This window comes from Zonotrichia leucophrys, chromosome 4 (genome assembly GCF_028769735.1).
Source record: "Zonotrichia leucophrys gambelii isolate GWCS_2022_RI chromosome 4, RI_Zleu_2.0, whole genome shotgun sequence".
Classification (NCBI taxonomy): Eukaryota; Metazoa; Chordata; class Aves; order Passeriformes; family Passerellidae; genus Zonotrichia; species Zonotrichia leucophrys.
In genome coordinates this window covers 38731940-38758795 of record NC_088173.1, presented here as the reverse complement: position 1 = coordinate 38758795, position 26856 = coordinate 38731940, and the positions used below count along the sequence as shown (strand labels likewise).

The following is a 26856-nucleotide window of genomic DNA, read 5'->3' as shown; positions in this document are numbered from 1 at the left end:
AAATGTCCCCCATAGTCTGCATATGCTTTAAAGCACTGTGGCAGCCAGGTCAGGCTCACAGTATTTCAGCTGAGTTGGAAAAGCCAGAGTTCAGCTCCTGTATTTTTGAAAGCTAATTAAATAATTTGTGACGACTGCTTTGATCCCTGTAGAGGGGAATCTGCAGATGGCAGTTCTGGCCTAAGTGGCCATGGCTGCAGGATTCAGCACTCCTGGGGCTGCACTGCCCACTTCCCTTGGCAAAGAAGGTGAAGCTCATCTGTCACACAAAGGCAGTGGGACCAATGAACACTTGCATTGCACTCTCTGCATGGAGCTCTAACACTGACATGGGGAGCCGAAAAAACTTGTTGGGTGTTAATTTAAATAAAGTCATGCCCATTCTCTAATATTGCTGGAACCATTTACCCTAAATTACTGTGGGTTATGCTGTTACGTGAAAGCATTAAAATAGTTCTGCTTAATAAAATTTGATAGAGAACATATGGCATATGCTAATCACAAAACTCATGTGTGTTCCTCTGCAGAAAAGGTGAGCAAAGAGCACAACCACAATAAAGATAACACCATCAGAACTACAGCCAGGTGAGTACAGCCCATGGTTACAGCTGCACTGTAAATAGCATTGCCTCCTTTTGCCTTGTGAACTCAAGCCTGTCTCCTGCAAACATGACCTGATAGTACAAATGTAAGATATTTCCATGAGTAATGGAACCCCTATCTGAAAAGCTACAACTATAGATCTGATTGCTTAGGGCTTATAAGTCAAAAAGACCCAGGGACTTTTGTCTGTTCTCCTCTGATCAACACATCATTTTAAGAATTATTTATTCTATTTTTTTCAACAAAAACTGAAACTTACAAGAAACTGCATGGTATATGCAGTGCTTGGAGGGAAGACCAGGCTGGCAACTGGATTTTAAGACATGGACCAATGTAAGAAAAGGTGATTGTGATTGTTTTATCTAGATTGTTTTAGCTAGATTTCTTTAGAAAAAATTCAATTTAGTATTTCTGTAATCTCAATACATTCTAGAGATGAATTTTTAAAAGTTAGACTGTAAGACAGTGCTAACAAGATGTGTTAAAGAATACAGTTACAGTATTACATTAATTTAAATTAAGCAGGAGTTAAATACATGATCCTGTTGTGGCCTGTGCTGTTAAAGAAATGTGCATTTTACAGCACTGTGGCTGGGAACAAGCCCACAAGGTGTTTATGTGTCCATGGAGCAGCAAGGTGAAGTGTCCCTGTGGGAAGATTTAAAGCTCTTGTGCAGTAAGTGGTATCTGCAATTGGTAAAGACTTAGGAGCCCTTGGTAGGGTAGGAGGAGTAGGCAGGAATTGACAAGGATATATTTCCTACCTGAAAGTTCCCTGATTGTTGTGGATGAGTTGGAGACTGAGCACACTGAAGTGATGAGTTCATTCAAAGATGGAGTAAGAACTTCTTGCCTCTGCAGCCCCTTTACAGAACTTCTCAGTGCTAACATATAACAACTTTGCCCAGACAGAATGGAAAAGCATTTCAGTTGCAAAGAAAAGGTCTCTGAAATATATTGTACTTAAATTTCTACGCCTATCCAATTCATTCATGGTAGCTGCAATAAATAAGTTGTTTTTAATAAACTGACCAGCTCAGTAAATGTACATTAGGGACTTTTTGATGCGACAAGTTGAAAGATAATTCAATTGAGCTTTTGGCTTCTAGTTACAGTGAATGGTTCCCATATTTGCTAGTGTGGGAATTTGTCAGGTATGCAGCCTGCTCAGCCTTTCTGTGCTGCTTAAAAAGCAGAAGCCTGAGACACCAACAGAGAGAAATGCACATATTGTCCAACTACTCGTTAACCATCCAGGGTGCACTGCAGGGACGGGCTGACAAATAGTTGAAAATAGATTTCAGTGTCTCATGATGTTACCAGCAGGACTGGTGTGAGAATCCAGAGCTACTTTTGGATCTATCAAAGATAATCCCAATTGGAAAGGTTGAGGACAGTTCAAAGATAACTAGCCCTTCTTTTGGCTGCCAACTTTTAAGAGGATAGCACAGTTGGCTGTTGTCAGACTTGTGTTGAGCTTTACAGAGACGTCCTTACAGTGCCTGCTACCCATCAGGGCATGAAATGCTGAGTGCCTGGTTCAGTTTCTCTGGGTGCTTTTCTTATCTTGCCTATTTATCAGCAGAAGAAGACATGAATGAGGAGATCTTCTTAAAGAGGGGAAGTGAGTCAGTCTACTAAATCCTGTGAGTTCAAACAGATTGACTTGAAAGACCTTGCCAAAAAAAACCAAACCAACCCACCCCAAACCAAATAAACAGCTGCAAGTCTTTACTGGTGAGGGTATGACGCCTTCTCAAAAATAGAATGTGATGGAGCAGCCAGTGGAGGATAGAGGCACTTGGACTGCACTAAGAAAACATGTGGCGTTGCAGTTTGGCTCACCAGCCCACATCTGGAGTAATGACAGAAAGGCATTTGGATCACAATTGCTGTGTGAAATGTGCTGATAGCTGCAGAGAGCCAAGGTGAGGTCAGTCTTGTCCACCTGTGAGTAGCTGGGAAGCACAAAGATTTAGCTGTGTCACTGCTGAGGCTTAAATCAGCAAACCCCAGCAAGATGGGTACACAAGCACTTCTTGCTGCCTTATTCCTTATTAGCATTTCTAACTGTCCCCTATCTGTTGCTGTTCCTCCTGTGAGTATTCCTGGACTTTGCCAGCTTATACTTCCATATGACTTTGCTTAAGCAACTGGAACTGGCAAGGATTCCTCACAGTTCAGTGGCTGAGTGAGATGGTAGAGCCTGCCATCTGTGATGAGAAGACAGAAAGTGGAGAAGCAAGTGATCTGGAAGCGAGTACGCCAGCATAAGATGCCAAGATAAGTTTCTTTCATCTAGAGAACTGTGTAGCCATGAAACTGGAAAAGTGCAGCCAGAGGAAAAATAAAAAATATCCTAAAGTTTAACCTTCATCAGAAAGGACTTTGCCCAGTGATTGAGGACAATGTGTAATTTCTTGCTAAGAAGCAGGAGCTCCTCCCTCCACACTTTGCACTGGGAATCTGAGGACAGATCTGCTGGAATGGAAATAACAATAGGGCCTCCTCTGAAGAGACTGCTGCCATTCTAGAGGAAGGCAGAGAAGAGGTATCCAAGAATGGTTCTGTAATTCACCAGAGTCCAGTGAAGGAGAGGGAAATCCTTGGGATATGACATGATGTGGCCTTCAACAGCACCTACTCACGATCTATGGCCTGACCTGAAATAGATAAACCCTGCACCATCCATTTTGCTTGGAGCCAGCAGGGAGCAGTGTCCCAGTGACTGAATCTAAGACACAACCAGGAAGGCCAACATGGAAACCCAAGTGGATTACAAGATTTTGAAGAGTTACAATAGTAATAAAACATTTTTTTATCGCTGTTTTTCTTTGAGATCATTATTAAACCAGTGAGAGGAATGTTGTAATAAATCATGGTGTATTTTTATACAGTGTCAGTCTGTTTTGTATTATGTCACAACTGAGTGGGAGTGTGAGTCTTGGAAGAAGTTAAGTTTTGCCACATGTGTGTTGGAGCTGTTTTGGTTTATCCTGGTCACTTGTTTTCTGGAGTATCCTGCATTGTTCAGATATTGGCATTCACCAAACTCTTCAGGTTCGGGGCAACTTCACTCCTTCCCCTTCAGTACAGCCTAATGCTGACTGCTTATGGATGTGTTCAGATTTTTGTAGAAATACCAAAATATCCCATTAACTGTCAAATATGGAACAGCACAAAATGAACAGTGTCCAAAAAACTTAATAGGAAAGTAAAACAATGTGGTTGCCAAAAGTGTTTCACAATCAAGTCAACTAATTACCAAGTTTCCCTGAGGCAGAAGAGATCTGACGAAGAATACAAGTGACTTGGTGGAGACACCTTGTTCACTCTCTGCAGAAAAACTGCATGAGGGAAAGCACAGCAGGCAGGTGATGCCTTTTGGACAGAAACTTTGGGTACCTGGACTGGTGAGGTCAGCTTGGTGCAGCTGGCACGTACTTTGAGTCTGGACTACCTGCTGTGCAACACCTTGTAAGGCCTCATAGTAGGTCCTTTATCCTGAAAAGATTCTTGGATTTTATTCCTGAGTAAGAAAAAGCTGCAGAAATGGCCTGGCCTCCTGTTCTGCACCTTTAAAATACCCGCTGTACTCCAGCCTGTTAAGGATTCTCAGTCTGGGAGAGATGAGATTTAAAGTGATTCCCTCTTTGCTTGGAAGAAATTGATAGTTTGCATGCAGGTGGAATACATTCCCGTAGAAAGCATTTTTCCATGAAAGACTGCAGTTTTCAATTTTGAATGTTTTTATGTACCTCTTGCTGATGTCTATCTGTACTGCAGACAAGGAATTCTTATTTCTGTTATGACCTTTAATTGAGCAGAAATCAAATACTTTGAGAGAGATATCATTTCACTGTTGAAATTAGCTTTTTGACTTTGCCTGTTAATTAAAACAAAAGCAAAATATTCTTTTTGGAATCATGTAGCTGGTAATTTTTGTGCTTTGTGCTCTTTGGGATACACCTGTTCAATTTATGAATTGTTTCCTGCTTTAAAAATTAAGTTCATGGAGGCAGTTTCATTAATGGAAGGCCATGTCAGAATAGAACTATTCAGCATCTTAACCTAATATTTGAAAAGTTTTGTTTTAAAGATGACTACTTTATGCTTCAGATTATTAAATAATAATATTTTTTACCTTTTCTGATTGCCTTCTCCGGATATGACAATGGAATGCAAATTTTTGAATTGTTAATTTTAATGATCCATGTTGTATTGTGCTATAGCAAATGTGAGATGTTGAAATGTAGCTAAAAGCCTTTTGTGAGGTCTTCACTTTTCACTCTGAAATGCAATTTTACCAAAGCATGTTGCCTCATTGTCTGCCTATTTTTCAGTGTGAATTCTGTAAGTAAAACTGTTTCTTTAACAAGATGGTATTTCTTAAAATATTTAGATGTTAAGGTCAAACTTCATGTTTACTTCTTCTTCTGTTAACTGCTGTTTTCTTTTTAAAAAGGCATCTTGTTTTTTCCTATAGCCCTTTCTTTTCTGAAGACACATTTAGACAATCACCATTCACTTCCAACTCAAAAGATCTCCTGCCCAACGAGACTGCTCTTCATGGAAGGACATCTGCACCAGGTCAGATACCTTTTCCTTTCCTTGCTTCCAGTTAACAGATATTTTTTACGTTTTCTTACTGTGAACTCCACCACCTGACCAATGCTCTTAAAATATGGTTTGCTTTGTCAAAACGTAGCTATTTCTCCATTATAAGTGCTGATTATTTAGAAGAAAAAGAGGAAGGTTAAATATTGCTGGAGCATTTGTGTTAATAGTCTTTAGGCTGCTGTTTCTATGAATCATGCAATAGTCTATAGCAGATTAAATTTGGCAATATCAAGAGAGTTGAGGGTTTTTTGTGTGTGTCTGCTGCTGTACTGATGCTGAATTACTGTGTGCTGTTCTCCTGTTCCTGGCCATTTCCATCTCCATCTCTGGAGTACAGGTGAAACATTTGCAGGACATGTACTGAGCTTGGCAATACAATTTTCCTGCCTTTAGCAGTAATTTAGAACCTTTCTGGAAGGATGTGGAGTTCTTCAAATGTACTGAAAGGCCACAGTGTCTGTGGGTGCCTTCCCACTGATTTTCTGGACTAGTTGACAGGCATTTTATGCCCAGATACAGCTTGGGTTATATTCTGCATTAAAATGGAAAATACAGGCATGTAATAATACTATTCAAGGTCGCACTGAACACATGCAACAACTTGATATGTGCCTTCACTATCCTGCTACAAAATAACTCGTTTGCTAGTTCACTGCTATCTGTTCTTAAATTAATAGCTCTGGGGTTCTAAAGGTCAGTAATTACACAGTCAGCTGTAGGGGGGGTTATTCACCTTTTCTTAGCAATCAATAAACTTTTGGGCACGTTACTGCTAATTTTCAGCTATAGACTGTCATTTAATTTACAACTTAACAGACCCTTCATTTTTTTTAATGCTTGAATAGTCATTTGACAGCTTGCAAAGTGGCAGATGAGGGTAAGAGCTAGATGCAGTCTAAGGGTAAATATGCAAAGCAAGAAGACAAAAATTGTAGGATAAGGACAAGAGTCTCCAGGCTGTGCACAGACATACTTCTGCAAGGAAGAAGTGGATTCTGTACCTCCAGATGAGGAGAACCAGATCAGGTGTGGTGCTTTTAAGTATTAAAATGTAAACCAGGTTAGCACTTTCAATCCTGGCTTTTGACCTTGGCATAACATGGAATATTCATATGCCCAGATGAAAGATGAGAATTCACAGACTCCTCAGGCAGGGCTCAATACCTCAGAGGACACAGCCTCTAGCAGCAAGAGTCTGACATCATACCCAGATAAATGCAGAAGAATTTCAATTCTCTCTAAGACTTCACTTTCAGTGAGGCCACAGAAGTATGAGTGGGTTTTGGTGACATGTTTGATCTTCTGCTTAAATGATGTAAAGTATCTTGTTGGTTAGATCATCCTGGAGTGTTCGAAAGGCTTCTGAGGAACTGGATTTCCATATGTTTGTGCTGCTCCATAATCTGTTTTGTGGAACCTTGGTAGGCCTGTTTATTATAATACATACTGCTCTGTGGTTATAAGATTGATATATAATAGTAGCAAGTATACTGAAAAATTTTAGATGCCAGTTTCTGCTACCTTTTTTTTTTAACAACTCTTATAATTCCAATTATGGGTCTTTTTCTCAGCTTCCCAACAAATTCTTGGGCCTGAAGTACAACTTCACAGTAGCACCAAGAATGTGATTTAAATTTGTGATCAATTACAAATATTTTATTCATGTAAAAGAGCAGCAGAATACCCACAGGTAAATTTCCTATCTAGTTTCAGTCTTGCAAGAAGAAATAGCCTCTGTACTGCTATGGATAGCTCTGGAAACATTTTATCCCTTCAAAGAGCAGCATTAAGGAACAGAAACAAACCATTGTGCAAGGCATACAGAAAGCGTTACAGAAAATGCTGTGGAAGTGTGTATGTGGTCTCCCACATAAAAATGCTTTTGCTTGAGATTTGCTTTGTGGTTACTCCATCCCTGAAACAGGACAGTGAGAAGTAGGAAAGAGCAGCACAATAAAGTGATAGGCAATTCCCAGGCCAGGGGCCCTGGTGGGACCCCCGTACGTGGTTGCTGCTGCTCAGGTGAGCACCCAAATGGTCCCCGTGTCCCCAGACTCCTGCCAACTTTCTGTCTGAAGCCTTTGTGGCACCCTGGCTGCAGAGGAATTGGGAAAAGTGACAGGAACATAGGACACTAAGATATTTCATGTGTCAAATTCAATTCTTTTCTCTACTAGGTAACATTATGCAGTCTTATTCATTACCAAGCTCCATCTTAAACCCCATCATCCTTATTATTTTTATGAGGATGCTGTTTCAGAAGCTCACCCCTTTGAAGAACTGGGACCACTCTCTTTCCAGCCTGAATTTATTCACAGCAAGTGCTACTTTTGTTATCTCACCAGTGCTATCCTTCAACTTTGATAATTCTTGCTCCTTGAGATGTTCACCATCTGATGTGCCATTCCTTATATTCCTCTAATCCTGCCTTCATTTTGGGAAAGTGAGCCAGCCAGTCTTTTGGGTTTTAGAAACGACAGGGTTTCCATTTCCTAGCCTATTTCTGCCTCTGTTTAGGGGCATTAATTTCTGCAAATATGAGTAGTCAGAGCTATATGTGCTCTTTCATAGGAGGTTTTATCCCTGACTTTTTCAGCAGCCTGCAATCTTCTGAGTGCATATTGGAAATGCCTCTCTTGATTAATCACAGCTTTGTAACTAGAACATGCTGGTGTCTCTCTTGCTGGTCAAATAGTAACATGTTTTTCTTTCCCTTTATAATTTCAGCTGATGATTTCAGCATGCAACAGAAATTCTTGTTCCTACACTCTTAGGTGTATGACCTTGTAATTTGAATTGTTTCACTTGTTATTCTAGCTCTCAAGATGATTTCTTTAGTACTCTGAAATTTCTGCATATTGATATTGCTTCCATTAATGCAGTTCTGGTTTGTTTGGGGGTTTTGTGTAAGTGTGTGTGTTGAAGCTATTAAAGAGGATTTTTAAGTACAATGGGTCCAAAGTTCAGTCCTTGAGACTTAAGCTTAGTGGCCCCCTCAGCACAAACCACTTCACTTTATTGCCAGTTTATAAGAAAATTGCAAATTCGGGTCTTTAAGTGGCAGAGCACTCTTTGTAGGGCATTGAGTAGATAAGATCCCCCAAGGAGTAGGAAATAATTAGGAAAGAATATTAAAAGATGTGTGAATGCAATGCACTGATCAGGGCATTTAGTGGAGGGGAAAAAATCCTAAATAAATAATGATATTGTGATGAATTTGGCCTGAAAAAGGGTGGAGGATTCCTAATCAGCAGCAGTATCACAGGCATGAGAGTTGATTTTAATTCAGATATTCAAGGAACCAACAATGAAATCTCCACCAGCTGTCAGAAGGGGACTCATCAGACTCACAGAAGTCATGGTATCTCCCTGATAATCAATGGTGAATTCCTAATACTGTGAGAAGGGAAGACAGAGTTTTCTAGGGTATATAGTTCAAATTTACTGGTTAGATTTGGGGAATTGATTCTCTCACTTTTTAAGGTATTTTCTATGTTAATAACCATATTATTACATTGCACTTTTCTGTATTAGTTTTACTGTCCAAATGACTTCATTTTTACTCAAAAATGGAAATAAAATAGTTGTTTGATATCTACATCAACCAAACGTGCTTTGCTCAAAAGTTACCATGTATCAAAGTAATATCTATTACAAAGTCATATCCAAACCAGTTCAATAATTTCAGCTGCTCCCTATAAGAATGTGGCCTCTTTTAATCTAGCAAAAGGTAGGGATAAGAAATTAAAATTTTTATGTCAAACAGTCACTTTAAAAAAGGACATTTTCATCTTCTGTTTTATAAGATTCTTCTTTTGACAGAATAGCTTTATGTCAGACTATAGAGTTCAGTTCAGATCACTGGATAAATTAAAAACTTGATCTTATGCTGCTTTTCCTGACCCTTAGTCAGTCTTTAATGTACTTTAATAGTTTTTCACCATCTCATTGACTCATTCTGTAAATCAAACCTGCCTTCATGGAAGCCAGATGAGTGATATTCATTATTCCTTTTCTGGATGGTTCATTAATATTGGTGAAAACCTCAGCCATGACTTTTTGGGATTTTTTTTCTCCATGTATATCTATCTGTGTATAGTGTAGTAATATTTCATTATTTTCTCTCCTGTTTATCAAGGACCTGGTATTCTCCTTAATTTCCATTGACGTTGAAATAATCCCATCTGTAGTGGATTAATTTTTTTATTATTCCCTTTTTTTTGGTGAGAATTTAGTACTACTTGCAACACTGTAATTTTGATGGTGGTAAATCACATGGCTAAAATAAACTTTTGGAACTGGAGGATGTAGGTCTTAGAGAGTTGTAGTCCAGGAATAGTCCTCTGTTTTTAAATTTTGCCACAGTTTAATTTACTGGTTGTTGGTTTGTTTCAGTGAGATAAAGGCAGTAAAGCTCCAGTCCCCTTTTGAAATGCATCAGAGCCTCCTCTGCCATGTGTGTCCACACTCTGCACTGACCTGTAGGATGACAGACAGGATGTGCTTCCTCTTCAGGATTGTCCAGAATCAGTAGCATGGTATAAATTTGGAATCATAGTGCAAAAATTTTGCGTTTTGGCAGTGTCAGTTGTTCTTTTATTGATAATGTAATTAATGGGATCAGCCCATTTTTATGTTTATGGATCTAAGGAAGTATGTGGAACAAAGATTCCAGTATGTTTGGAACTGCAGGGCTATTCTGCAAATGTACAGGTTTCTCCTGTTCCTGTTCATACTCACTCTGGCCTGTTCTCTAGAGCAGTAATTCCACTGTAACTTCAGTGAAATGGAAAGGTGAAAACCAGCCTGCTCCCACACCTGAGTGTGCCTCACCTCTGCACACTCTGCCCACAACAGCACTAACCAACCCCTGTGTGGCCACAGCCGGGCAAGCAGTGAGCTAATCTCCTTTTCTCACTGGTAGTTTGTGGGAATGGTGGGACGTGAGCAGGGGGAAGGGAACTGTATCCTGCACCATGTGAAATTTCAGCATTTGGGTGAGACTGGCACGCCCAGCTTCATCTTGTTTATTTTCTTCTGTTACTGTAGCTGGAAAATACCTCCTGAGGGTTTAGAATTTTAGCTTGAATATGAGAAATAATCATGGTGGTGGTGTTGTGCAGATACCACATTCTTTAGTATGAGTTTGCATGTATCTTCCTGCCTAATTCCTTTTTAAAGATGCTTGAAGGCCAATATAGCTCTTGATGTTGTGATTTTCTGACTCCAAGGATCTAGAAAGTAGACAGCAAGAGCTCTTTTGGTCCGACCAGCAGAGGTGCTCATATCCACTATTTTCTGGCAGTATTTGTGCTCTGCTCTGATTTCCTGTGCTCTGCAGGAAACCAAACTACTGCAACCTTCTACAGCAACCATCTCTGAATTTTGGGTCATCACCATGAGACCATTGTAAGCACGCTGAGAAATGAAGGGACACCTTGAAGTTTTGATTTCTTTGTGTGGGATCACTGCTGCTTCTGTCACCCTGGAAAATGGCCTTAGGGGACTGTGAAATACACAAACCCTATGAATTTCCACTGAAGTGACCAGCAGTGAAATGTTGGCATTTAAATTGCCCTTGTGTAGCTTCCCTGCTATGTACCCATGGAGTTAATTAGAATGATTCACACCTTCTTACTGTTGTTTGCTTACATCTGCCAAAAAGCCTCTAACTCCACATTGTGGGTAATCCTATTTACTGAAGGAAGACTGTCTTCAAATGTTCAAATTTTAGAATTTGTAAATGAAAGCCGGGGCTTAAGAGCATGATTACAAGCAATTGATTTGAATTTACTCAGGACAGCAGAACCCATGGATTATTATTTTTGAGAGAATCACAGAATGACTGATGTATGAAGTCTAGTTGCAGTCCCTTTCTCAGAGCAGAGTCATCTTGCTCTCAAGGCTATGTCCAATCAGGTTCTGAATATCTCCAGGAATGGAGACTCAGGACAATCTCTGAGCCAGCTGTGCCAATGTTTGCCCTTGCTCACCATAAGAAAAATTGTTTTCTTATGTTTAAATGAATTTTCCTGTGTTTCAATTTGTGCCTTTGCCTCCTCTCCACTGGCATCACTAAGAAGAGCCTGACTTCATCTTATTTCACCCCATCAGGTATTTATCCAGGTTGGAAAGATCCCACCAAATCACCTTTTTTCCACACTGAGCAGCCCTAGTTCTCTCAGGCTCTCCTTGTATGACAGCTGCTCCATTCCCTTAATCATGTTTGCTGGACTTCAGACTCTTTTGAAAGCCTAAAGGAATATTTCAAGCCCCTGGCAGCTGTGTCTGTCCCCGTGACGGAACAGCAATTTTTATGGCCATTGTAATTGCAGGGGGGGAGTGCACGTGCATGTGAATTAACTTCCACAGTGCCTTTTCCCCACCTTGCTTTATCCCATTATCAGTGCTTATCATCATTTTATCTGCTTTCAGTTTTGGTCTGAGTTATGAGCTCTGCCCATCCAAGACATTGGATACCTCCTTCAGTTTCCTGATGATGGGAGTCCCTGACCCCTGTTGGCTTCTGTCAGGGTAGAAAAGTGAGAGTGGCACTTAATTCACTACCAAGGCATGTTCCATCAGGCACTTGGTCCTGCTGTTCATTTCTGTCTTAGAATTTCTGTGAAATGTGCTTGGGGAAAGTGGTGCTGGAAGCAGATGCCCCACAGTCATTGCTGCCTGCAGGGCACAATTGTAGGTACTCCCTAAGCCGTGCAAAGTCTGCCTCTCTCAGTCCTCAAAAGCACCCTTTTAATTTGATTTTTCTTCTGGTACTTGTCTGGGAGTAAGATTCAACCAAATACTCTTCTGTGTATGTGTGTGTGTGTACACAGGGCTGTGCATGTGTATGGCTGTGCAAAAATCCATGCAGGTGCATGCACAAGGATCCAGGAGAGATGTCCCTCTGACAAATCCAACCTGTGTGACAGCTTCATAGATGGTAGGAAAGTTTTTTTTAGGGACAGAGTGACAGATTGATTTTAGTAACTGGTTTGAGTTCCTTATCACCAACATGCTAATTCTTCCCCAAAGAGTGTCTTGTGGGTACAAGTGCCTGGTGTGAGCTCTCTGGAAGGCCAGGGACTGTCAGCCACTGGGGTGGCTCCCTGCACTCTGGTAGCAGGAGACAGATAGCTGGCCACTTGTGGAAGTCATTCTAGGAAGGTGTGGTAGCTGGACTGCTATAGCAGTGGGCTGCACTTCGCATAGTTTTCCAAAGCAAGACAGGTTTTGCAGAATTTGTTCTCCATCATTCAGTGCTAAAGTGCCTGATAGCGGCTCTGGCACGTTTTCCATCCATCGCATCCTGCCTTAGATCCCCCTGCAGCCTTCTCCCTGTGCTCTCAGCTGCCTTGACAACCACTTTGCACCCAGCCATTGAGCAGAGCCTTCCACATTTCTGGTTCCTTCCATGGGATTGTAGCCAGGGTGGCTTCAACTGATTGCAGTTTTCTGGATCTGCTCCCAGGCAGGTTTGCATCTCCTGCACGTGTGGTGCAGATCTGTGGTGCAGCAGTAGAGGCTGTCTCCTGAGCAGCCGCATGGCTTTCATTAGTAGCAGAGTCCCTTTCAGAGCTGAAAATATCATTTATTATGCAGAGCAAACAAGTTTCAAATCAGCAAATCTGAAAAAAAAAAACATGCTCAAGCATGTGTATGGTGTGTTTTCTGGCTAAAGCAGGACAAGTAAAATTTGCAGCACATGCATTGTTGTACATGTCTTAGTTTTTCTTAACCATCAGTATTTACTGGACAGGGAATGTGATCATATCCTTCTGAGCATCCCATGAAACTCCTGGTGGATTGGCCAGCTCTCAGGCTAAACAGCAGGGCTCTGCACAAATTGATGTGGCCACATAGATTCCACTTTTTTCCCCTGTGAAGTCATTGCACTGATTACTTTGCCAGTTGTTTACAGGACCTACAAGATGAAAGGTGTAAATTAAAACAAGCAGGAGAGTTCATGTCTAATGGCTGTCTTGAAAGGCACTTGACATCTATCTGAAAACTTGTGTTTCTTGTTTTACTATGGGCTGCCTTTATGCAGGGTACATTTGTTTTCCAATACTGTACCATGTTCTCATACAGGCAAAAATACTTATTGACATGAGTATTTGACATGAATATAATCTTATTATTTTGGCAACTCCTGTTATTTAACTTACCATAATAAGTTTGCTGAGTAATAGTTACTCAATAGCAAGTGATTTCTGAAAAAGTAAAACCATTGTTGCCATAAATATTCTTAACCAGGTAACACAAGTGGAGGTCGAATCTGAGAAGGCTTTTTTGAGCAGCTAAAATCATTGGAAGTATTTAGTGAGGAATGTGGGACTTTGTCTACCATGTATTATTCTAGGAAGTGAATTTGAGACAGCAAGTTCTTGGGAGCTGTCTTCTGATGCAGGTGATAGAAGACAGCTTGAGAAAGAATGACACAAAGTTGTAGAATTGGTTTTGAGAAAGGAAGAAGGGAAACCAGCAAAATAAAGCCTGTTGGCTTCAGGAAGGACAACTGGAACCAACTTGGAGATGCATATGGAAAAAGCCTAACAATAGTTCATGACCTCTGGGCTTGAGTGAAGCTTCTGCTGTGCCCTCCCACAAAATTTCCATGGTGAGCAGGGAAAGCCAGGGTAGGTGCAGCTCTGATTAAGGCTGAGGTGTGGCTGTCACAGCCCAGGGAGCACATGGGGTCTGCAGGAGGCTCTGCTTGCTCTGGCATTCATTAATTTCATTAATGCTGTGGATGATGGAGGAGAAAGGATGTTTATTGAATGTCTGCAGCACACCTTGCAAGGAGATGTTATAGGCACTTCAGAGGGCAGAACTAGAGTTCAAACTTACCTTGAGGAACTGAAGAAACCATGGAAAACAGCAGCCAGTGCAGTGAGATCAGAGTTCTGTGCCTGGGGGAATGGTGAGTGCTGTGAAGGAAGGGGTGGATGAATGCCAGGCAGTGCAGCTCAAGGCAGGGATGAGTGTTGGTCAGACACTGTGTTTAGAGGTGGCATTGCAGAAAGGGCAAACATCTGGCTGAGGTGTTGGGAATGTTGTCTGTAAGGCACATGTGGTAATTCTGCTCTGCAGCTGGAGCCCAGAGTTCCATTTTGGGCTCTAATCCAAGAACAATGTGGAGGAGACAGCAGTGGTCAGAGGTTTATAACACATGAGCTGTGCATGAAGGTTGAAGAATTTTACCAATTTATTTAGTCTGGAGAAGAAAGAGGGGAGATATGATAATGGCATTCAGATATGTAAAATGACAGCTCTGAGAGGAAAATAATAAACCTTGCCTGTGTTCATGTGAGGAAAATAAGGAATAACCAGCTTAAATGACAGCAGAGGAGATTGCAACAAAACACCAAGTGAAACTTCCTAGCAGCAGGGTGTTTTTGCACTGGCACAACTGTCAGAGGAGCCTCTGGAGCCCCTGTCACAGGAGGGTTTTTTAAAAAATTAGTGAGAAAAGCATCTGTTGGGACTGATGGGTAAGTTTGGTGAGTGACTGATGTGCCTCTGGGTGTGGGAGAGACAAGCTGGCCTCTGGGAGTCCCTTCCTGCTCTAATTCTGGGATATAAATTCAGTAACAAAGCTGCAGTGGTGATTGAACAACAGCCTGAAAAAGATTTGATAGATGAGGCATTTGATACTCAGCATGCTGTGGTTTAGAATTTGCATCTCATTCAAACCTATCTCTGGTTTCATATCCTCTTTTGTCTTTCCTAATATCAGAATCTTTTGTAAATGTGAGCATCAGCACTGAGTCAAATTGTTTCCCAAAGATGAAACTTTTCCAAATACGAGCTCAACTTGAAATAGAAAGACAGATTTTAAAATTACTTTTCAGCTCTGCAAAAGGAATTGGAACACATCATTCCTGACATTTCTTTTTAGAGTTAGCTTGAGACTCTTCAGTCCTCACCTATCTTACCTTGTACAAGTTTGTCTTCTATACCATTTGTCTGCTAAGAGTAAATTAAATGCAAAATTCATCAGCTGTTTGGACAGATGGGTAGATAGGCATTAGGAGTATTGTTTAAAAGTAATCTAAGCAAAGCTGAAGACAGGTTTGGAGTTTTTTTCTTCTACAACATGATTTCCATCTGAGTACAAATTTACTCTAATTTTTTACTGTGTGTTTAATTGAGTTTGGGGCAGTTGTGGTGTTCACTGGTGCCCTGCAAAAGCAGAGGGCAGATGGGAGAATTATGCAGAAGGAGGAGATGGTTTACAGGTATGAGCTGGTGATGGGAGAGAGAGCAAGGAGAGATGTTAGTATCTTAAAAAGAGTGACTTAAAGGCCTCAAGGAAATGGCAGTGTGATGGCAAAATGATTCAGTGTTTATCACTTGGGAAATCTGCAATAAAAGCAGCAGAAACGTTTTCTTTCACAGCAGCAATCACAAGCACCTTGGGAAAGGTGGCTCTGGCCAAATGTTTGTAGTTACTTGTTCTTCCAGTGTTGGTTATTTTGTGTTAATTCACTCAGCTCAGGAACTCAACCTGCATTTGGCTTTATTTTTTTATTTATTTTATTTTTATCCCCCACTGAGGTTTCTGCTTATCAGCTCCTTCCAAGTACAGAATATTTTGCTTCACCCCAAAAGAGGCAGAAAGCTGAAAAGAAAAATACAATCTAAAGACCAATTTGTCTTTATTTGTATCTGAATGCTGGATGGGGAACTGCTAGTGTTAGGCTCTGCAAAGTGCCCTAGGTGTGTCCATTATCTTCTCTATAGAAAAGAAACACCCATATTTCCTGTGGGCTTGCAAGCAGAAATTGTCACATTGACAAAAACAAAAGCAAAAAAGGAAAATTTGCTCATTAATGGTCCTAATGTGCACAAATGTTTGAGTGATTTTTAAAAGTGCTTCTTGGAAGTGTGTCTTAAGCAGAATTGCAAGGAAAAAATTAAAAAGGTAGAAACCTGTTGGCATTATGGAAATGAATTAATTTTGATTTAAAAATAGCAATAGGAGCAAATTATACTTTCACAAGTCCATAGGAACTCAGTGTTGGAGCATCCACAAGAAGTGTTGCAAGCAGTGTAAATGCTTGAGATGGATGTGAGGGCCACGTGCTTGGGAGTGAGTTAGAGGAATGTAAGTTTATTATGTACATCTAACTGTTGTCATGAATATATTTTTGGGAGGATATGAAATTAAATGTATTATGCAAAGATAAGAGAGCATACTACCACATTTTCTCTGACAATAGATGCAGAATTTAACTTCAGCTGTTATTTCTAAACAAGAAAAAAAGAATAGTAATGGTGATAGAGCCTTTTGCTACTTGAAGACTCAGTTGTTCTTGGCCAACAATGATCAGGTAAAGCTTTGAAAAACAATTTTTGGGGAGCAGATTTGTTGGTGCTTCCTTTGCCTTTCTTGGAATGTCTCAGCACCCTCGGTGAAAAAAATATGCCATTTTTCATTTTTCCTCTGGGCCATATTGCATTACTTCATCTGCAGCCACAAAACCCAGCTGATGTTCCCTGTGACAGAACGATGGAGGAGCCCTTGGAGCCATGCAGGGAGATAAAGGGGTTCTCCCAGGACTGCTGCTTCTCACCAGCAAATTCACAGCTTGGGGAGGGCCTGGCTTTGCACCTGTTGTGGATTTTACATTGTTCTATTCTGACTTGTTGTGTGAGGGATGCAATCACCACAAGCCAGTCCTGTTTGTGCTTCATGCTACAGCAAGGCAGTGGTGATACATGCTGGGGGAAACAGAGGTTGTTGCCCAGCATTATCCTCAAATTGATGCCATGATGTGCATGTTGTAAAAGTAGTTTTCAAGTAATGACTGCAACATTATTGTAGCTTTAAGGTTCCTTAAAAATCTGCAACTTCAGCCACCTTGCACAGAATTTACTGGATTTTTTTCTCTCTTCTTGGTTGTTAGGTTTTGAGTTTATTGCGGGAAATAAAAGCAAATCCCAGAGCTTTGTAATGCAGATGAAGGTTATCACAAGGTGTCTCATGGTTTGCTCAGAAGTAAAAGAGAAGTGAAAATAGGTGTGAGATTTGATGCAAAGGTAGAATGTGGGAGTGGCTTTGTGTTTTAAAATCAGATATCATCCCAATCTTTTCTTTGCCATGACTTTCTCCTCTGCTTCTGATTGTCCATGTTTGAGCAATGGGCTCAGTCTTAGCAGTGAAAGGGCTTCACTTTTTTTTCCAAGTTTCTCTATGGAGTCGTCTTTAAAGTTCATCTTTTACCTGTTTTTATTCTTTTCCCAAACCCTGGCATTTTTATTGTTTCTCAGCAGCCTTTTCAAGTGCTGCTGTCTGTTGTGCACTTGGACTACTTCTGTGCACAATATTAATGTTTCTTTTGGTGGGCTGTGCAAGCACTTCACTGAAGTATTTCCAACTTTGATGGTTGCTGTTTTCAGAAAGAGCAGCTTAAGCACTGTGCTACTGATAGATAAAATCACTTGGGTTCTACTTTCTTCTATATCAAGGATTTTAAATTATCATAACATTCCTGCTTTTTATCAAGCTCCATAGTAACATTACACATTTGCAAAGCTTTTGAGGGGAAAATAATAAGAGCATTAATTGGTAAAGTTTTTGTATTAGGAAGTAGACTTGTTCTGCTTCTTCTGTGCATTTGTTCTGTCACTCACATTGATCATGTGCAGATTTTTGGGGCTTATGAAACAAAAAGGACATGACTCCCTCATGTAGAACTAGAGTTTTCTGTCTTCTTTGTATTTTTGTGGGGAATATAGGAAAATGCTATGCCTAGAAAGCAGCTGCTTCTCTCAGGTAATAGTGGATGAGTCTGCTCACAGTAAAAGATAACCCTGAGCCAAGAGCAGACAGGATGCAATGATGCAGGGGAGGACAAATTAAGACTGCAGGGCCAATCAGGATCTCTGATACCTTAGATAAATTGAGAGATATCTTACTTGGGAACTGCAGTACCTGGAAGGATTCCACTGTTTATTTTAACTGACTTACTAGAAATAAGGATTCTGGCCCTACAAATAAAACCTTTGTGGAAGCAAGTTGGAAAGGGAGTAAGATATATAATATTTGGAGCACTGCAATTCTGGATAGTCAATATATTTTTGAGCTTGGGAACCTTTCACAGGCTTTTGGCAAACAAGCTTGCAACAGAGCCATAATTACATATTTCATAAAAGGAGTTCTCAATTTTTAAATACAGTGTACTTGCCAGAGGTGATGGATGAACATGTTAGGGGAAGACTCCAAAGCAATAAAATGCATCTTTGATGATGGGAACACTGCAGAAATAGGAAGACTCTATAATAAGATAGATAAATGCAGACAGAAGAAGGAAAGAAAATTTCTTTGAGCAAATAAATGTTTTTAAAGCAATGTTTGCACGATTATCTGACCTTAATACCTTGTTTCTGAATAAATAATTTCTTGAAGCTTGTGTCTTTTAGACATAACCAAACAGAAATAACCTTACTAATGGAGCAAGCTTGGCTGACATTCCTGTAGAGCTGCATGCAGTGGATTTACCTCTTGGGTAAATGTGGGGTACTTGTCAGATCCCAAAGGAAAAAGCAGAAATTCACCTTGGGCTGGGAGCAGCCAAAAGTCACCAGATGATTGTTTGGTGTCCCAAACCCTTCTGAGCAAAGGAAGATGCCTTGCTGTTGGACATTGCACAGCAGTGTTCATCCTCTTGCCATGAGCTCACAGATCCCTGATTACTTTGTCCACTGTTTCTTAGTCAGTTTATTAATTTTGGTTTGGTGGCCTGCAAACAGCATTTATTGAACACACTCTAACCACTCTATTTTCACAGGATTTCTGCTCATTTAATTTTCAAAATTACTGGCCTGATTTCTCCTTGACCATTTGTGTGGTGTCAAACTGTCTGAATTACCCAAAATAACCCTGACATACATTTCCAGAAGAATGGACAGAAAAGGAATTTTGACCTTCCATGTTGAGGCTTATCAGCACCTCTCAATCCCATCTCTACATGGAGTACGTACTGCAGAGAACAATCTATTCCATTTGTATCCATGGGATCCATGCATCTGACCATAAGGATCTACCCTTGTGGATTTGGTTGCTCCCAAGGTCTGTGGAGGTGTGAGGATAAAACAGAGAAGCAGCTGTTCTAAGTGAGTTACAGGATGTGAGAGCAGACAGTAACCAGCAAAGACTATAAACATGAATTTATCTTTGAATGATAGCTCACCACACTTTTTGTTTGTCTTCTTAGGCTTGTCTTTCTCTCCCAAATAGTGGTTTCATTTTTTCCATTGTTTGAATAAAGAGATGAAGTTGGGCAGGGCACTGGGCAGCATATTAAAACATAATGTAGCATAAAACACAAGTAATTGACAAGTACATCAAAGTAAAAGAAAATAAATAATCAAAACATGAGAGCCCAAAGGCAGTCCCTGGGGAGTTCTTGAGCCTGACAGCCACCAGCAGTCACAAGGCTGATTGCGTGACTCCAGACAGTCACTTTTCTACTCAGGTCATGCCTTGTCCTCTTCTTCAGTTACAGCTTCCACCAGCTGTGGTGTCCTCTCTCCAAGCATATCCTGACAGAAAGCAGGATAAAGATTTCTTAGCAGGGGTGGTTAACACACCCTCTGTATTGATATCACTGGTTGGAGAGGAAAAGGTTACTTACTAAATGTGAGAACTGAAAATACACATGTGTTCAGAAGTATGCCCAACACCTCAGGAAAGGGGTAAATGGTGACTTTTAAGCTGCAATGCTTTGTTTGCCAGAAATTAAATCTGTTTGGAAAGGGAAGAGGAGGCACAGATCAATGTTTCTGCAGTTGATGTCCTCATCTCAGAGCAAATACAAATGGTGGCAGTTCCTAACCTCCTTGGATGATCAGCTCTGCACAGCTACTCATCATGAAGCTGACTTGTGGCTAAAGGGGAGTGATGCCAGGTCATGCAGGAGGGCAGGAAAGGTGTCCACACAGATGTATTTCACTATATTTATTAAGTCTTACCTTTACATAAGATTCTTAGCTCTTAAGTGTTCTATGCAAAGTTATTTCAAAATAATTTTATCACTAGCCTTGTTATATCTTGAGCTTTAATCCTTCTGTTTCTTTTTAATGTTGTACTGGAGAAGTAGGAGGCCTTTCATTTTACTGAACATATTTTGTTTTAAACCCCAAAACTCAAGCAGAAATGCAATCTATTGCTTAATAATTTCAATATAACTTTGTCTTGTGTGACTTTCTAACATAGAGTTTTGGAATTTGCTCTGGATATTTAAAGCAGAAATCTTGTATCAAGCCCTTTTTTTTTCCTCTCTTTTTGTTTAGGTTTTCATTTTAGTATAGGGGATGTCATGGTGAACAATGGATTTCTGTGAGACACCTTTCACAATGGTGATTTATTATTTAACATTAGCTGGTCTCAGTCCATCTTCTTCCTGGCCCTGTGTAAGGTGTTCTTTAGGGCTGACAATAGTGACTGCCTGGGAGCAGGGCATGCACAGAGAGCACAGCCCAGTGTTGTGGTCCTGCAGTCACTGGGCCTGTGCTCACTCCCCAGAAAACACCATTCCCTGGCATTAGTTAATTAATTAATTAGAGCCACAGCCCAAGGAATGAATGTAGAAGTTGATTCACCTGACCTCCCTGGTGAGGCCAGGTGCCAGGCATGTTCTGGGAAGATTTCTGGACCAGTGCATGGACACAGAGCTCCAGTTTCCAGTATGCAGTCAAAGCTTGCCCAGAGGGTAGGATGGGTGGAAATGGGTGGTTTTCCTTGGAGCTGGGAAATCTTTCACAAAGTGCTGAGGCTCCTGTTGCAAGAGACCAGCTCTGGTTTGCCATGAGAAAGCTAAGAAGCTGCTGAATAGATAAAGCACTTTGCTGCAGAGAGAAGATTCAGTCAGAAGGAAGAAGCACTGTAGTTGTGACTCCACAGATGCATCTTTAAGTAAACAGAAGGACTTTAAAAACACCTCAGTGTCCTCCTTTGCATCAATGAAAACTATGCAGCTGCTTTGCAAGGGACTGGCTGTCACCAGTTTGACATAATCAGAAAGCTGCTATTTTCCCGGCTTCCCATGAGCTTCTCAGGACAATCTCTCATAGGGAAGAAGATATATTTCTTTTCCTTAAGAGATAAAAGAGGGCTGATGACTAATACTGAAATGAATTGTTAAGAGACTTATTTACTTAATTGAGCCTGCTTGTTTGGTACATGTCCCAATTAATTCATTTTTTGTTGTGACCATATTAAAGCAACCTACACCCTTGTGACCTTCTCTTATAATTATTACTATTTTCCTCATTTGAAGCACTGTTTTGATTATGTACTCCAAAAGCTCTGCTGAAACATCTGTAGTGCTACCACAGAGTCAGATTTTTCCATTGTTTGGAACTCAAGGGTAGCAAGAAAAAGAATCCTTCTTTATTGAAGTTCTTAGAGGTTATGGGTCACTTACAGCCCTTAGGGGAGGGGGGATGTCTTCCTTTTTAATTTCACAAAAGGGGTATTTTGAATAGGCAGAACTTGTTTTCTAACTGGAAATGTTTTTAAGAAAAATGTTTTGTTGGATGCAGCACTCAGAGGTGGCTCAGAATTCCTCTGCTGTGAATATTGTACATATTACAGGGTCACATGAGAATGAAACAGCAGTGGAGAAGGGGCTGGCAAGTATGGCCATCCCTAAATTTGCTGAGATTGCTGTGTGGACTCTCTGCCCCAAATGAGGCATTGTTTTTATTACTGCTTAAATTAAATACAGTATTTGACAGCTCTTTGCCTAAACCACAATGGAGTTGTGTGAAAATCTCTCTCTGAAGGACAGACTCTCTCAGCCATGGTAGTCACATCTGCATGGTAGCTGACTGTCAGTGAGGGGCTGCCAGTGCAGGGGGGTGTTTATTCCTCAGTGTTTCATGGGGTGGAGATTTTGCTGTTTGTGCCAAACTCCACCATGTTCACTTATGCCCACTATAATGTTTTTGAACCCTGTCCCCAGCTCCTCTCCCCCCATTTAGCTGGAAATGCCAGCCAAGTGGTTTTCCTCCATCAGGGCGTGCTCATGTTCACACGTGCTGGTGGAGCTTGTTCTGGGCAGTGATCCCAGAGGTGGTGCTGGTTTGGGGAAAGGTGCTCTGCCAGTGCCATCCTTCCTTCCAGTGGAACTAGAACAATTACAGCAAGCTCCTCACTACTGGCTGCTGTGTTCAAAAAGTGCCCTTGTAGGTCGGTGCACCCCTTACAGAGTCCCTTCTCCTCAGGGAACAGGATCCTTGCACAGGGTGTTTTTTCACTCAAGACTTGCTGATGCTCTTTCTCTTATTGTTTCAAGTAGTACACTGCTTTCCCCAGCCTCTACCTGCTTTTTGCTCCATTCTGTCCAAATCACAACTGGCCATGCTTTCAACTTCTTGAAGCATTGTTTAACCTTTTTCCCTCTTCTTCATTCCCAGTCCCTTTCTCTCGACTTCCTTACAAAGTGATTTCATATCTATGCTCTATGCTCTGTGGGGTTTCTTTTTTTCTGTATTGCAGACTCTGTCTGTTCCTGAAACAATTAAAACCACTTATTAAAAGATAATAGCTCACTCTAGGTCACAGTTTTTCAATGGCCCTCCAAACTGCTGGGGATTTTGGTGCCAGAGGACAGCGGTGCTGGGTAGAGCTTACCCTGGATGTCAGCCATTTACTGGGGTGCTGTGTCCTTTTGTTTTAATGTTTGTCTGGGCAATCCTCTGCTCTTCAGAGTCACACTGCTCGTGTGTGTGTGATGTGGCACTTTAGAGCATGGCTTTAGTGATGAACCTGGCAGTGCTAGGTTAATGGGTGGACTTGATCTTAGAGGTCTTTTCCTACCTAAATGATTCTGTCATTCTGTGTAGCAAGAATTCCTGCCTCAGGAGAAATGAAATTATCTGAAAATCTTTATTCAGCTTTGAATAATAATCCAGTGTAAGAGAAACCATCTCAGACCAGGCTTCTTCATGCACCAGGCAAAGGTGGGTGACTGAAAAAGCCAAAGGAGTGGCTGTTCCACAAAACCATAATTAGGGGTTAATGCTTGCCCTGCTCAATCTTGACTTTCTCTCTGTACATTACCTGGTTCAACTCCTTGCCTGTGCCTATGTTCAGAACACTTTGGCTCAGCATTCTGCTTTGGAGTGTGTATGAAAGCTGCTGTACGAAAGATTCATTTCCTTTCCAGCAATGGGAGTTTCCTTTCTAAATGAACTCATGTGCCAGATCACACAGCACGCCACCAAAGGGCTGCGTTTTATATGACGCCTACAGGGCTCTACTGAATGAAATCTGCAAGTCTTCAGAGTTCTGAAGATGCCTTTGTGTTTTTTGGCACAGAAACAGAAAAGCTGGGGCTGGAGGTGGGAAATGGATTGCCATCTTGGAAATTTAACGACCAGCTGTTTCCCTGTGACGTGTGTGGAAAAGTGTTTGGGCGCCAGCAGACTCTGTCCCGGCACCTCTCGCTGCACACAGGTAAGGCAGGGCTTGCCTGTGCTGGTCACAGCACTTGGGAATTCCCTGGGGTTTGTTTTAGGGAGGAGAAAGATGGTAAGGAGAGGAGTGTGTGAGCCATCCTCGGCTCATCTGGGGCAGAGCCAAGCACAGGAGCAGGACACAATGTCGGAGCGGGCTGAGGGAGTGAACATTTTATTTCTTTGCAGCCTACATGAAATTTCTCCTGTTGATTCAAGTTTGTCCAGGTTCCAGCAGATCAGACTCTAGACACCAACTGATAACCAAGCTTGGTAGTGGAGTTCTAAAGAGAAGGCACAGTCTTTTTTTTTTTTTGGGATGGATTTGGGGTTTTTTTTTTGACAGAAATATCATTCACCTGATGAACTTTTCAAGTGTCACTGAACAACAAAAGATTTGGCTTTGGTGTTTTAGATCTGTGAAACTGAAAGAATTTAATAACTCATTCATCTATGCTGTCATCATACAGTTCTGAGAGGAACAGGGGCTGTTCTACCCCAAATCAACTTTCTTGAAGCATCTGCTTCAAATCAGCTGAGACAAACAGAGTTTTTATAAGGAAGATGCACTCTGCCAGCCTGCTGAGGTGCACTGCATAAAATAACACTTGGAAGCAATTTCCCATGTAGTGCTGAGAAATCTTGTTGGTGTAATGCCAGTGTATGTTGAGCCATCCAGCAGATCCATCCTGAAAAGGCTCAGAAGCTCCATGGTCTAGTGGGGTTTCCTTAGTCCTAAGCTGCTTTATGGAATGCCTTTCCCCTCACACTTCTAGCATTATATTTCAGTTTTAGAGGAGCAAACCCTCAAAGGAAAAGGTTGTAAAAGCAGACATAACCATAATGTTTGGTAATTTTAATCAACCCTTCACACAATGCAGCCTGGCGCATGCACGAAACCTGTACTGCCAGGATCTAGAAATTATTAATTAAAAATAAGAAAGAGGAATATTTAAAATTGTGAAGCATCAGAAACTCACGATGAATTATTTTTTCCACTGTTCTTTGAGTGAGCTTTTTCATTAGCTCATTTTTAGAGCTGGACTGATGATATACAGTGTTCCCCTTCCTCCTACCATCGGATTTTAATAAAAAATCATCAACTATCAGCTTTCTGCAAGCAATTGCATGGGCAACCTCCACAATAAGTCCAAAAATCAAATAAAAGATGCTGGGTAAAGGAAGTGGTTGTAGACTATTGACCTGTTTCTCCACTGGCTTTGCTGCAGCTCCCAGAACAGCAGTTGCCCCAGTTTTCCAGTTTATAAAGTTTTATATTATCCGACTACAAATGGTAGAGCAAATTAAAAAAGCTTGCCCTAAACTACTTTCAAATTAGTTGAGGTTTTTTTCTGAGTAATTGCTGTGGACTCCTATAAACTTCTAAAAATTGAGCTTCCAAAGTGCCTCATCCTGAAAGCCGCTTGGAGAAACCCAAAGGAATGCACGCTTGGTTACTGGCAGCTTTCAAAGCAGCTGCCTTCAGGCTGAGGTAGACACTCACATCTCTCTGCTCCTTTTTTCAGAGGAGAGAAAATACAAATGCCACTTGTGCCCCTATGCTGCAAAGTGCCGTGCTAACCTGAACCAGCACCTGACAGTGCACTCGGTGAAGCTGGTGAGCACCGACACCGAGGACATCGTCAGCGCCGTCACGGCCGAGGGCAGCGATGGAAAGAAGCACCCCTACTACTACAGGTGAGCCCCCAGCCAGGGCTGGGCACCAGGCACTGCCCTGTGTGCCTGCTGAGGGCTGGGACAGGGCCACCCTTCCGGGGCTGCGGGCTTGGAGCCGTGGCTGCAGCATTGGTCCTGCCCGGATCTGGCTTGGGATGAGCAGGGAACCCCGGCTGGCTGCTTCGTGCTGTTGGACTTGGCTGGCTGTTGGGAAGGGCTCGGGGGTTTGCTGTGGAGTTGGTTTTTTAAGTGGCTTTGTGAGGGAGCTGGGCTCTTAGAAGCCCCTCTAACTTTTTAAGCAGTGTTCCTTTAATTTTTGTGTTTGGAAACATCCCATTGTGTACATGGATGCACAGAGAATCTAAAGCCCGGTGCTTCCAGTCACCTCTGATTGTTCCCTTGTCTTCAGCCAAATCCATGAAATCAAATAGCTTTAAAGTGTTATCAAGAATTGTTTATCAATCTACACATTTCCTCTGTTTGCTAGAGGTATATACATTCTGTGACCAACATGGTGAAAGAAAGAAAACCTTCAGGAGAATTTGCCTGAAAAATTGAAAGGAACTGCCCAGATAAAATGGATATTTAGACATTCTTCTTATTATATGCACTGTTGTGCACTCTGCAAACTGTGATGTGCACTCTAGTGGCCAAGCAGATTACCAAATCACTCTTACTTTTAGTCAAAGTGCCAAGAGCAGATTTAATTACAAAATCATAGAAGTAAGAAATAAATGAAACCTGCTGGATTAGATTATCTAGTGCTTCCCCTTGGGAAAGCAAAATAGTGCCCTGGAGTATATGCCTTTTCCAATCTTTCTGGCTTGTTTTAAATGTTAATGGCCTAATCAAAGCTAGAGGAGGACTCTGCAAAGAAAGTTAAATTAAAGGGTCCTTTGCACAGCCTCTCAGTATCACCCTGTTTATGTGCTGGCTGCAAAATCTGTATCCCTGCTAATTATTTGCATAGCTGAAGACTGCTGTTTTCCAGTCAAGCATAAGAAATGTTTGAACCCATTTTTACTTGCTTGCACTGAAACTGCCAGGCAGTTTTGCACAAGATCCCAGTTTGGCATGGGAACCATTCCAGGGCTTGAAAATCACTCCTGGAGTGTGCAGCAAGCTCTCTGTTTGTCAGTGTATCAGCTGTACTAAACATCTTGGCAAAGCTGCAGTGCCTCTTATTGCCCAAAGGAATCGGTTAGGTGATGCACAGCATCTGGAATCTGTAGTTTTTAATTAACTTTATGATTATTTAGCATCATTATAGCATGTACAGGATTGTTGCATTGTGCCTGCCCTTAATCACATTGGCATGGCCATCAGTTCAAAGGCAGTTCAGCAGACAAAAGAGTGTTGCAGTGAACACTGAGCAGCGAGGAAGAGCAGAAAACGGTGGTGTGAGTTTCCTCTTACAAATTTGGGGAAAGGCAATAGGCTTCTGTTTGTGATTTGGTTTTTAATGTTTCTTTTACTCTTGAACTCTCT

The 26856-nt window shown here is 41.3% G+C and overlaps 1 protein-coding gene across 9 annotated transcripts in view; it reads left to right on the top strand.

Moving 5' to 3' along the window:
* Positions 1 to 26856, top strand: part of ZNF827 (zinc finger protein 827) — a 153672-nt gene that overhangs the window by 116329 nt on the left and 10487 nt on the right. For all 9 annotated transcript variants that reach the window (XR_010439895.1, XR_010439896.1, XM_064711224.1 and 6 more), the window contains 4 exons: positions 528 to 585; positions 5090 to 5193; positions 23555 to 23692; positions 25218 to 25389. Coding sequence is in view for 7 of the 9 variants with exons in the window: in XM_064711224.1 (XP_064567294.1) it covers positions 528 to 585; positions 5090 to 5193; positions 23555 to 23692; positions 25218 to 25389 (472 nt within the window). In the remaining 2 variants the exon portion in view is untranslated. The remainder of the gene's footprint in view (positions 1 to 527; positions 586 to 5089; positions 5194 to 23554; positions 23693 to 25217; positions 25390 to 26856) is intronic.